The 13490-nt window shown below is 38.5% G+C and overlaps 1 protein-coding gene, 1 long non-coding RNA gene and 1 other non-coding gene across 3 annotated transcripts; 1 reads left to right on the top strand and 2 right to left on the bottom strand.

Moving 5' to 3' along the window:
- Window positions 1–3109: 3109 nt before the first annotated feature.
- LOC113680573 (U1 spliceosomal RNA) lies at window positions 3110–3278 on the bottom strand. Its single transcript, XR_003447091.1, has one exon. It is a non-coding gene; the product is annotated as a U1 spliceosomal RNA (small nuclear RNA).
- A 1493-nt stretch (window positions 3279–4771) lies between these two features.
- LOC113680541 (metabotropic glutamate receptor 3) lies at window positions 4772–12468 on the bottom strand. The gene is made up of 4 exons (XM_027197576.2): window positions 11698–12468; window positions 7758–8855; window positions 6542–6973; window positions 4772–6133 (listed from the first exon to the last, which is right to left on the bottom strand). Exons 1-4 carry the CDS (start codon window positions 12206–12208, stop codon window positions 4842–4844), a joined length of 3333 nt encoding a protein of 1110 aa, XP_027053377.2. The 5' UTR covers window positions 12209–12468; the 3' UTR covers window positions 4772–4841.
- On the top strand, window positions 5855–7533 carry LOC149040937 (uncharacterized). Its single transcript, XR_016179058.1, has 2 exons — window positions 5855–5994; window positions 6464–7533. It is a non-coding gene; the product is annotated as an uncharacterized LOC149040937 (long non-coding RNA).
- Window positions 12469–13490: the final 1022 nt, after the last annotated feature.

Below are 13490 nucleotides of genomic sequence, written 5' to 3'. Positions count from 1 at the left end.
TGGCTTCGCGAATGAGATAACACACTTATTCACCTGTAAGCTAAAATATTTTATTGTAGGGTCTCGGATACGACTAATATCTCTAAATTTAACTCTTTAATATCAAAAAGGAAACGACAAAAAATACGGATAATATCTAACGTCAATCTTGTAATTTCACTTAACCATAGATCTCTGCACGTAGATAAAACGCTCCACATTTTCAAAAATTTTTACTCGTTTACCCTTGAATTGGTAATTTTCCTTGGTTGATTTCCTTAACATAAAGTTTTGACGAATTTTGAGCTAACTTACATAATCTCGCACATTGACCGCTACTTACAAGCCCGAAAGAACGTACGACATTAAAATTTTCCGTCATTCTCTGAACATTCTTTTGACTTTTCGGGGGAGTATATACTTCGAACTAAAATAAGAATAACTTTTATTTATAATTAGTATTCAACTCAATTTTTCGGGTGAGACTTTAAAACAAGAAAGTCTTCGAACAGAAAGAAATTCATATCAATATTCCAAATGGTCGCTACTTTAATTTTTAATAACTTGAATGCAATGTGAGTTCCGAAAATTAACATTAATTTTTAGATTCCTCTTCCATGTACGTGGGTATGAGCCCAACGTGTATCAAGTTATAAAATCGGTGTAAAAATAGACATTTTCTGGGTTCGTCATCCCTTCGAAGAAGAGAATCTGGGCCGTTCGTGTTTTTAAGCAATACATTTTAGCAATTAAATTGCAAAAGTTTGACAAATAATTACACCTGTTGTGTTAATTTATGCTTACATGCTAGAGTTTCATTCATCAATGGATAAATTTAGCTCTTTTGGTAATTTGAGTCTAGGCTTTTCTTCTACATTTCGTAGCTTTTGTACAGCTGCAATTTTATAGTTTAGTCCTATTAGGCTCACAAAGGACCAAAATTTGTCTCAAGTCGTATCTCTAATTCCTCATTTACCTTATTAGTAGTTCTATTTACCCATAGAACCACTAATTACGTAGATGAAATTGGCGCAATATGCAATTTGTCAGAAAATTTTCCGCTATGATGAAAATTCAAACATAGCTAACTCTTAGAATATTGAACACAAACATTGTATTATATTCCAACCGAAAGTTTAAGTTTCTAGGAACGCAAACTCGTGTCTACTTTAAAGGTGTTCCTTTGAAGTAGACACTGGTGTAAAATTTCAAGCGACAGTTTGCTGTTCTTGAACCAAAGAATAAAACAAATTCTAATTTCAATGTGCATATTTATTTTCGGAGACAACACCATACCGCTTTGTCTCTTTATATAATTTTATTTTTAGGGCTTTTTGCCTGCAGATTTTAAATTGAAATTCAAACTAAGAAAATATGCTAAAATTCTAATTTTTTTTAAAAACATTACATTGACTAACTTTCTCTCTCTTGGTTTTGGGAATATTTTGGAGAGCATGAATAAATATTTGTGTTTTCTGCAAGTTGAATGAGACTAGAAACTCTGTTCCGACTGGTTAAAAGGACCACCAAATAAGGGCTAGCAGCAGCATAAGAAAGGCTGTTTGATTGGTCTGTTGAAATTCTGTCAATAAAATTCGACTGAGTTTGACCAAGGCTTCCTTTATTTACACGAAAGCAGAGGAAGGAAGCGGAAGGAAAAACTATGTTATCTTTATAACAAAAATTGATCACACCATTGTAGAACCGATTTGACGTACATCGTTTGATATATATATCTGTAAGACAAAACTTATCTGTAAGACAAAATTTACCTGTAAGACGAAACTTTATTTCGATTATTTATCAAACCTGAGAGTATTTGTGCTACAAAAACCACCTAAAGATGTTGCTTTCTTTAGCAAAAAGCTTCACACAATTTGTTTTGGAGATCTAGAAATTTTAATCCTCTTTTTGGTGTATACCGACTGAGTTCATAGCTGAGTCATTGCAGATGCAGTTCAGAGTTTATCGTTAGCCTGTTCAAAGACACAAACAAAGTCTGCTTATAGTCTGTCTATTTCGATTATTATTATTATTCCAGAAACAGTAAATCGTTAAACAAACGCTGAGTTGAAACAAAAGAAAACCGATCAGCCCAGATAAAAACACCTTTCCTCTTCAGAGATCAAACAGTTATTGTTGTTAGTTAGTAAACTCATGATAAACTTTTCCGTTTAGGTGAAACGCAGCCCACAGGAAATTTCTTATTTTGATATGGCTTAAATTTGTTTGAGTTTTCCATTAAAACGACTCAAATTAAGAGAGATAATGATATTGATGTTTGGCGCCATAAATTTCGCTGTTTGCCGACAGCAGGTGATGAGGAACAACTTCGGGAGCGTCTTAAATTCCTGTAAGCAATTTATAGATCATGATCAGAAATCTAACCAAAAATATATGAGGCATGAAGAGAAATCATTGCACTTATCTTTAAAAGCTAGAATGTTGTTTTATCCTTTCTACATACATTTTGTGTGATTGAGAAGCCATCGCGAAAGGGTTCCCTGTTTAGCGTTTGCATATAAATATTTATTAATGTTTAATTATGTGCGCGCCACAATAACAACTTCTGGCTCAAAGCATGTTGTAGAAAAATTGGAAGGATCTTAATTTTGCCGCTGGAATAAGCCTAATTATACAAAGTTGACTAACGACCCTGTAGAATTAACTACATTGAATGAAATTTTTTTTTCAACGTACGACAGATGAATTCAGCTAGTTGATGAGTAAATACACCAAAATATTGTGTCAATTCCCATGGACTTATCGCTCTATAAATTTCATCAAAAGAACAAAAGAAATCGAGTAAAATATTCGAAATCATGATGTATATTTGTAGTATATTACAAAACTGAAGATTACCATCAAGTGAGGATCATTTTGTTTCAAAGACTTCAAGTTGGGGGAAATCCAGTTTCCATAAGTCTTCTTAGTTTTGGGTCTCTCTGTTAGGCCTTTTGTGAGCATCATTCTCCGTTACATATGCAATCCAATATCTCGCGTTATTATCTGCTGTTGGATAACGCATTTATCAGAGAGATAACTAAGTTTGTTGAGGTCTTAAAGGAGCGAGGCGCATTTAATTGAATATTGAGCCTGGTGAGTCACGGTAAATCCTTCTTTTGAAATGGAGGGCCAACGAGCGCGTACGCAGGTCAGCCCAACTAACAAAAATTGCACACCGTGCACCCTAAGAGTGGGGAACACGCAGGATTCAGCCTCCGAGAAGAGTGCAGTGAAGGCCGAAACCTGGGAGCACTGCCTTCTTGATCACAGTAGCTCCAGTGCCCTGTAAGTATGAAAATACTGCGCTTTTCGCTGCCTTTTTATACCCTGACAATCGCAACAATTTTATGGGAGCTCCTTTCGAACCATATGCTTTTGTCAAATTTGAAATGTGTTATTCAACGGCCAATGATCTCAGCCGTTAGGTCGTTTTGCAATGTTTTGGAGAACTACGCATGTGTAATGGATGTTTGACGAGCGGGATAGTCTGTCACATGGTTAGCTCATCCCATATGGGTTTTCGTGACGCCTCCTCTCCAGCTGTTCCAGCCTTGACAAATGATAATCAGAAGCCCAAAACCAATTGTTCGTCAGAATCCATGTTAAGCGTGTTTTGCTAAATATGTATCCATGTTTAAGATAAAGAGCTAGGAAATAGTTATTGTTATGAGAATTACTATGCGATTTCTCCGTCGAGGGCTCTAATAACTGATGTCCAATTATACTTTTAGTTTTGCAGTGTTTTTCATCGTGTTCCCTTTGGGGTAATTCCATCCTCGAACAATCCTGTTTCTTTTCCCCGTTGAGCTATTATTTTAGGTTGCTTTCAATGATCGACAATTTTCAATCGCCCCGGAAAACAAAAAAAACTATTGTGAAGTAGCTGCCATAATCTTTATCGCAACAATTATATATTTAGAAACGTTCTATTATCGGAGTCAATGCAGGCAATATCCAATAAGGCAGAAGACAATTAAGTCCTTCCTTCGAGGTTTTGGACATAAAAGAGAGAGCGAAAACCTGGGGACTACTTTGTCTGCTTCACTGATGTCGTGAACTAGACCTATTCTTCCAACATACACATGATGAACACAGCCAGCGAAAACTTACTGTGAGAAAACGATATCTTTATACGTTCACATTTTAAACATAATTCGTAACAGGTCGTAGCGTTAGGTTCATAAATTTGAACATGGTAGGACAATGATAATAAGTTTTATAAAGAGAATATCAATTATACTCTCTTGGTTTTATTCAACTTCGAAAAGTCCATACAAAATGGGTTTAATTTTATTTCAAATCATTTGCGAACATTAAGAAAACAAGAGCTTTGCAAGGTGTGATACCAGTTTTTCGAGGAGAAGGTACACCAGAAGGACAACTGAAAAGTAACTGGGATAAAATTGTCTCAGATGTGACCAGTTTTTTTGTTTGAAACTAATATTACAAACAAGTTGTTGGACATTTTATGGAGATATGTTGGAGAAATTTGACCGAGTTCTAAGAAGGCGATGAGAAATGTTTTGTCTTAACGCTGTACAGTTGAAGAGTTTTTCCTCCTTTAAATTACGGCGAGAATAGGAGGACCGCGTGAAAAGGGCATCCTTTTTGCTCGACCTGGCATGGGACTTACGCACAATTTTCATTAGTTGCGAAGCTCATTGCTCTCATACGAGAACTCAACCCGGAGACTGCCCAGATAGAGAAAATGCATCGCAATTAAATTACATCATGCTTCTAATTTTTAGCGCAATTGTTTTTGAGTCAGGTGCGCCAGGCAAAAATACGACAACCAACTTTAATGACCTAAATATATTTATAGTCAAGAGTTAGATTTATCGGATATTTTTTTCTTGTCACTGGAACGAGAAGACAGATATTTTCCGCTTTCTCTCTTTTTCTGTGACACGGTTGGTTTCTGTTTTTTCAGCTGAAGTTGAAGCACATGAACAATACACTTCTCCTTTGTTATTGGTCTCCGCATCAAGGTTTCCTTTCGGTATTTGAATGGGTTCTTCTCCTTTGGCGGGAAGCGCAATCCTATGGTAGTCTGTTAAATTATTAATATCACAACTTAACACTTCGTCCTGAAAACGAACTAGTGATGTTTTTTTCTTCCTTGGAACGATCCCATTAATGGAATTTTCGTGAATCTCTGAGTTATAAGTTCTTCTTAAGATACCTCCTTGGCTACCACTGGTTTTTTTTTCAGGGAACACTTGTGTGTCTCTGCCTTCATCGCATTCATTTAGCATTTCGTCTTCGAAATGCACCATCGAAGTATTCTTTTGGGGTGTCATTTTACAGTTTTCTTGTTGTGGTTGTGACTTATCAGCTATACTGGTATCAGTTTCCTGGTTTTCTTTCAGCTCTTTCTCGGAAAAATCATCAAATTGTTCACACGGCGAATCATCTTCCTCAGTGATTGCTACATTTTCGTTCAGTTCACGAGCCGAATCAGTCTTGGCCCACGAGCCTCCCCACGTTCCATCTTCGTTGGGATTCAGAGAATTTTTCCTACTGCACATGTACTGTTCACTAATACTGCTGACCCCAGTAGGCGAGGGTGAGATCACTCCCAGCGTGATGGAGCTCACGGAAGGTCTCATGGGAATGTTTTTGTGCGGTCGGAACAGAATTATATAAATCTTCGGTGCAAATATACTCGCCCACGTGAGAGTTCCAAGAAACATAAGCATGAAACACGAGATAATTGTCCGATACCAGCCTGAGGTACCCATGTACGACGGAATATAGACAAGGACAGTAATACATAGTGTGGTCATGTTAAACGCAATTAATCTAGACTCGTTATAATTATGTGGCACTTTCCTTACAAGAAAAGCTTGATATGTGCACACGACGACCAAGCCTGCGTTGTAGATAAGCCACAAAGAAAATCCAATGTGACTTCCGCTCAAGCTGCAGATAAGAGAGGCATCTTTAGAAGCCTTGGAATAGATTACTTGCGGGAACACTTGAGACGAGGAACCGAATACCCAAGCAACGGTGAGTACGATCTCGGTGATCAACAAACATCCTAATATAAACATCTGCCAGTGGTTGCCAAGGCAACTGATTTTCCCTGTCCGAAGAAGCTTCTCATTAAAAATCCTGGACACTCGATTTGTTCTGATGAGAATTGTGCCTGGGAAAGATGAAAATGCAGAGGAAGAAAAGAAATCATTTTAGTTTTGAACACGAATGTCCACACTAACTTTCAAAGACAAGGAGACCAGTGATTTTTTAAGCGTAATGCTAAAGTTAAATCAACGGAAAAGTTACATGCCCTAACAGCCTCAGAGCAGGTCATTCATTACGAGCACTGTAGGACGCGCGTTTTCTTCCGCAGGGTGGCATGGGGGGGGGGGGGGAGGAGGAGGGTTAAGACGAGTCGGGAAGAGGTTTGCCGGGATTCTGGCTCTACTACAGACCACTCACCGGCTCGTGTTATTCAAGCTTCATAATTTTTATGCAGGCGCAGAAACGAACTTACCGAAGCGCTCATAATAAAGGCCTGGTTAGAGGCTGATGCCGCAACAGCAACCGTACTTACCAACCACCAGTACAAAGCAGAGCCCAAACATAACTGGAAGAATTCTACAGGTGACCGCTGAAGGCTTGGCGATGTATAGAAGAGGTGTCACGTAGAACATTGCAATTCCCAATAGAAGGAAGTAGCATAGTTGTCTGCTAGCAGCTAGCACCACCGGTGTTGCGCGAAATTTTATGAATACAACGCCAGTCAGTATCACAATGATCAAACCAAATGATGAAAAGAAGACGATCACAACTGCCCAACTCTCACCCCAGTGGAGGTAGGTCGCTTCGATGAGACGACACGCCGAGTGGTCAGCGGTGGGCCAAGTTCCTTCTGGGCAATAGGAACATTTGGTCATGTGTGACGTATTGGTAAATGATTTCCCGTCGCACCTTGCACAATCCCAGCAGCATTCCGGGAACTGGGATTTTGGAATCTTGTATTCGCCTGGCGTGAAAGAGGAAATAAAGCAACAATTACGGGGTGAAAGGAGAAGAAACGTGAAAGGAGAGGTTTTCACGGCTGGGGAATGGACCTTTATTTAGCGATAAAGACACCAATTGTGAAATCTTTTTGTTGGTCCAAAAAGAAGAGAGTGGATAACGTAAAGATATTGAAAAAAATTTATAAGAACCAAACCACTTTCTGAAGAAGAAATCAATTCTAGATGTTGATCTTGACGATGTTGTAGTTGTTGGTGAAACCTCGCGTAAATTAAACTTTGGGCAAAGAATTTTGAGTCTTGAGTCTTTCTTAATTTTGAATTTATTTATTTCCGGTACCACCCTTTGTGACGCTTTCTTTCTTTGCATGTGGTCGTTTCGTACCCACGCACGTTTCGTACTCAGTCACTTATTAACCAGCTTGTAGTCTGATCAGTCAGTTTTTACCTAAACTAATAATGATTGTTTTCCATGTTAAGTACTTTAAAGGTCAGTTTCTTATCTGCCAGCTCAACTGAAGTTTTGTTTCTTTGGTGTTTATTTTTAATACACGACTATTGAATGTAACTTGTTTAGTGGGTACGAACCGACTCAAACTGGGCACGAACCAACTAAGTGGGAGACGATCCGATACCCTTCATTTCTTTGCCTCACCGAAATTGCTTCATGAGGAAGACTTTCCAATAGTTAGTTTCAAATTGCACGAAGTGCACGTCTTGAGTAAGCCTTTACTTGGCCACTTAATAGCGAAAGCCTTAAAATTGTAAAGACGAACAGCACACTCGTACCTTTCCTGCAATAGTTACTGCAGATTGAAGCCGGAAATGGAAAATCAGGTCCATGTTGTGAAATTCTCGATAAATTAAGGCTTAGTGCAGTCTGACTCCACGAACCCACTTTGATGTACTTGCTGCTTTCTTTGTCCAGATAATAAACATCGTATCTTCCCTTTGTAGTGCCCTCTTCGTTAAAGAAGATATTTTCTTGAGAATATCCTACAAACGATACATTTTGAATGAACTGTGAAAGATCCCGGATGTCCACGTCCCTCCATTTTTTAGCGCACACTTTTTTGTCACAGCTGAGCATTGCGTGTAGCGCATGCGCCACTGAAAATACCGCGTCCAATATGTAAGCGACATACCCATCGTGGTGAACTTCTGAGTGACACCTTTCAACGCTTTTATCACTGCAAATTAAACTTTTATTGCATTCGGAAGCCCATGGATTTCTACTGTTGTTTTCCTTGAGAGTTTCCAAGAAGTAGGCGTCAAATGTTGGCATGGAAACGATCGGAGGCCTCAAACCGATGATCGCTTGGAAAACATCACTGGAGCCTTGAACCACTTCTGTAGACCCAACCCAGCTGTCAGTCGCAATAAACACATAATTCCTTAACGATGCCATTTTTGCCTCTTTGAAAAAGTACACTGCATCTGGAAATTCAGCATAGAGAATTATAACTTTTGCTCGTGGAAATTGTTGGATCTTTCTAAAGATACGAGTCATTTCATATTGACTCCCTTTCCTTGAAAAAAGTTCATCGACCACTACGCAGATCTGAACTCGAGTCGTGTAATTTTGTATCGTCTGCTTCAAGGCTGTGACACCTGATCGCCCGTATTCGTTATCGGACGCGAGAACGATGATAAAATGCCACCTAAATTCATGAAGAAGGGAAGTAATTGCTTGAGCCTGGAGGTTGTCTGATGGAACCGTTCGGTAGAAGTACTGGAACCGAGACCTGTCACTGAGAAGACGACTCGTTGAAGCATAACTAATTACAGGCACATGGAAAAGGCCTGTAAGGCTTGCTGTTGCCATGGTTACGCCACTAAAAGCTGCTCCAACGATAGCTGCTGTGCGAGACTTACTTGAACAGCAACCTAAATAAAGTAATGTGTTTTTTAGTAAGAACAACACCATAGAAACTTGTATACAAGACGAGCTATTCTCGCAGCAAAAGCGAGTCAGAACGAATAATAACTTTGTATTTATCGCAGTAATGTTCGAGAATCAATCAAATCCGAAACAGAAACATAGAAAAGGCTGGGGTTTCTCAAAGAATCGATCACGGCCGCTTATAATACTAGGGTAATTATTGAGGGTAAATTCGGGCGAAAGATTGATATTCTCTTGATTTCCATTCGACTTTACGTTTGGTTAATTTTCTTTCTCAAATTTTCTCAAATAGAAGTACTTACAAGGCTGCGTGGGAAAACAACCTTGATTTTCATATTCGGATTAAATCAGCACCTTGTATCAGGTCAAAAAGGTAAATTCGTAGTCCTTTGCGGTTACAGTTATATATAAGAAATTTCACAATTAACGAAACCCCTCATTGCGATTCAAAAGCCTCTTAGTCCGTGAGCACTAACCTGAACCCCTAGAAATAGTTTTACAGTTATTACAAAACGAAGGTTTTCTGTTAAAAGTGTCTATGTTTTACGCATACGCAAAAAAATTAATGTTGTGTCTAATGTTGTGTAAGTACTAAAAGAGGGTAAAGATGTCACAGGAACATGATAATGGATAACCATGGCGAAATATGAAAGCTTAAAACATTGCAATTATGTATGGACCCCTCGATGTTTTATTCGCCAAAAAATGTTTATTGTTTCTAAGTTTTAACTAGAGACAAATAAACTTACGCATTTCACGGAAGTTTATGAAGCCGCAGCGAATATATTTAGATTTTCAGAGTTAAATCTTTAATTAAATACGGATTCACTTGTATTTTCTTATTCCACAGCAGACACTAATGCGCTAAAACAAAATTAATTTTTCATGCAAGTGGTTGGTCTAGCAAAGTAAGGCCACAAGGCCATTAGTTATTTTATTAGTTGAAATATTTTTTCTTTATCTAGGCCAAAGTAACTTCGTTTCAAATACTTCCCTCTACACAGAATTTTATAATTAATTTTAAATAGGGTAAAGAATAGACTTTGAATTTAGGATTGTTTTAATTTCAACTAGTTAGAGTTTATCCCGGTTTTGTTCAAAAAAAGCATACAAATTATCGAGGAGTTTGCATTACTAATGAACCAAATTTTTGCACGGCTTTTAGTCAAAATATTCTTCAGTAAACGCGCCTTGTTTCCACTCTACAAAATTGATCCAGTTAATTTTGCAATTAAGGTTTTACTCATCTGGAATGAAGGAAAAGACGTGATATTTCTATTGCGTATGTGATCTGTGAAGTGCTTTCAAGACACTTTGCATTCGTCGTATTTATTCAGCTTGCCATAAACAAGTTTAACGACATTTACCACAACACAAATTTATCTCAAGCGTGGTTATTGAGCACTGACTTGGAAACTGTAAGGCAGATCGAAAAATATTACAGAAAGTTAATCTTGAAAATATTCAGCAATACTTAAACTGTGACTTAAGTCGAAAATATTAAAAATCATGTTAATTTTGAAAGTACCTAAAAAACATCTAATCTAATTTGCTTTATAGATATATCTCACTTATTGGAGGGCAAATTGTTGGCAAAAATTCATAATTTTTAATGCATTTCACCAAAGGTTCTTCAAATTCTGAGAGGTATACTTTGCGGTTTCGCATTGACAGTTTCGAGAGTGGTTGACAGGCACGATTATGGTCATATTTCAACATTTTTTCTTCCTGTTTTTTGAGAACGGAAGCCACAATCTGCTGTCGGAAAAAAATTAAGATTTCATTCAATACAGACTTCTCCACGAACGGAGAACTTTGGACAGATTGAAAGCTCTGTCAGTTTGCGAAATATAGTTGTGACAGCTACTGCATGCTGTCTTGTCGTGGGCGTAACTTTAAAAAATTTTTAAAAGGGTTTTAATCCGGCGTATTTCTTAATTAAAAAGTCAAATTTTAAGAAAAAGAAGCCTGTTTGGCCTAAATTTCTATGAGATTTGCTTTGTGATTTGTGCTCAGTGTTATGGCCATTTAAATTACGTAAACCTAGCTAAAACTTGCCAGATATTTTGGTCTTCGATTGGATGCAATATTTTATTATTATCCATTTTAAAGTCGATTGACTGAAAATGAAGATAGATGTTTCAATCCCAACAGGCTTCATAATAAATTTTTTTCAGAACTAATTACACTAATGGAAAACTACCTAATTTTTTTAGCTAACAAATGCAAAAAAAATTTTGTTTCGTTTAAGAACCGGCTGCAATCCACCCTCCCTGTATGAAGTTTGAACTTGATTTCGAGAGACTGAACTTCATTCGCATGCATATCGAAACTGAACTGTCAGTTCTAGATCGTGAGTTAAGCAAAGTAGAAACACTGGATATAGTGTTTGTGTAAACAACTTTTAAAGTTGGTCGTCTGTGCGAAACACATGAAATGATTCAAATGGAAGGCAGAGACTGGAAGTCAGATGTTTTCTTACGACTTTTCACGTCGTCGTTGTAGTTAAAACACATTTGTAAATTAGATGGCGTCTAAAGACACTGGACGCGATAGAGACTGTCATTAACGTGAATATAGAGCAAATAAACGAGCTGTTTGACTCAGTGGGTCAATTCGCCACAATACAGAAAACAAGAAGCCACGGTTTAAAAAATTATCTGGCACGGTAGCGGGTTATTTTGTTTACGTGCGTATGAAATTGAATAAATTGCGTTGAATAACGGAATCGCGCTCGATATTTATCAGAAAATGTAATATGGATGACAAAACTTAAGAAATAAAATTGAACTCAAGCGACTTTCAGCCAACATCAATAAAACAAACCTGACATATCACCATCGTGTCTCTTCGAATCTTTCTTTCCTGACATAGGACTATCACTGGCTTTAGGTTTGAGTACCGAGTGCTTTTCGCTGGATGAATCCTCTGCGCAATCAAGAAGCTCTGAAGCAACATAAGCGCTTCTGATAAAGTCGAAACTCAAGCTTTCCATAATTGCATAATCCACACTTCCACATGTATCTTTTACATCAACTCCCAGAGTTACATTTGGCAGCAACGTAAGGTTTTTGTTTATGCGGTCTATCGCGTATAGCATAGCTTCTACTCCTTTGAACCCGCGCAAATGGAAGGAACCCTGGCATGACGAATTTCCAGGATGCGGCGAAAAGTTGGGCGAGAAGTGAACGGGTATTAAGCCGCCAATTATGATGTCACCCGCGGTGATAATTCCTGTTTTTGAACGTTGTTCAGAGCGCGCGAATGTAGAGAACGAGAAAACCGTCAAGACTTGAGCAGAGATCAGAAGTTGGGATATTTGGAGATGTACCCTCATCACTGTGGCTAAAGGCGGAGGAACTGTTCCACTTGCTTCATGTGCGCAGCGCTAGCTAGCCCCGTCTCGGTCTCAAAGACCGTTCATCTCGATTTTTGTCTTTCACGCGCACACGCGACCTGAGGGAGGTCTTCCTGTTTAATAGCATGAATTTGTTGTTTCAAGGAATTGACATTTTATCGAGCGATCATAGGAAGTGTCATTCGACATCATCAGGTTTTGTTTAATTAGGACATGACAGGCGAAAAATTGAAATCAATATCGAACTGAAGTATCGTCACCTTTTCGATTATTACAAAACATCACCTGTCTTGGATCGTCTTGGATAGGTATGGTATGCGCTTGCGCGTTCGTGCTGAGCTGCACATAAAATATGTTCAGTTCATAATGATTTCTTCAATCGAAAGACAAGATTCTTCGCGGAAAATTAACTTCGTGAAGAGACTAGTTCCATTTACCTCCCTATCCTCATACCTCGCATAATTATCTGTCTCTTAGATACAGAAACTACCTTGATAAAACTCTTCCCCAGGTTCTCTTAGTCTCTTCCAACTCTCAGGCAAAAGTAATGTGATTCGAGTGGCATGGGGACGAACTTGTGAAAATCTTCCTTCTCGGACAACTCTATGAAAATGGTTAGCGTGGTATTATTTTTCCATAAAATAAAATAAAACGTAATCAAACAGTTCATTCAAAGAGAGGGTTGAGACAAGGCGGGGAGACTACAGCTAACCTGTCTGTGGGGTGGGGGATGGAGGCGAGTTAGGAGAGTCACGGGAGGTGGTTTAGGAAAGAGAGGGTAGCAGGTAAAAAACACAAAAATGGTAACGTTCCTTAATCACAAATCTGGAGTTTAACCCGTCATGGGTTGGGGGGGGGGGGGGGGTGAAGAGGAGCCTAGAAGAGACACGGGAGATGGTTGAGGAAAGAGAGGGTAGCAGGTAAAAAAAACAAAAATGGTAATGTTCCGTAATCACAAATCTGAAGTAATAAATGGCAGGAGATGAAAATTCAAAGAAGCGTGAAGTGAAGTCGGAGAGGGGAGATTTCCAAGCCAACAACTTCCCTAAACCATCACTTCAAACAACACTCTGAGAAAAAGAAAATTACTCCAAATCAGCTGATCACCATTTGACCGAGAATATTGATTGTCAGGGATCTTTTAGGCCTCCATCAGCACCAGTAGCGGTCTACTCGTGGTAGTTTAGACTTCCGGGAGCCAGTCGATCCACTGAGCGTTGTCGGCTCGTTGAGTCCTCTAAATACTTTGGATTTTAACGTA

This window comes from Pocillopora damicornis, chromosome 8 (genome assembly GCF_964200805.1).
Source record: "Pocillopora damicornis chromosome 8, jaPocDami1.2, whole genome shotgun sequence".
Classification (NCBI taxonomy): domain Eukaryota; kingdom Metazoa; phylum Cnidaria; class Anthozoa; order Scleractinia; family Pocilloporidae; genus Pocillopora; species Pocillopora damicornis.
Note: the sequence above shows the minus strand (reverse complement) of the source record. Positions and strands in the feature narration are given on the sequence as shown.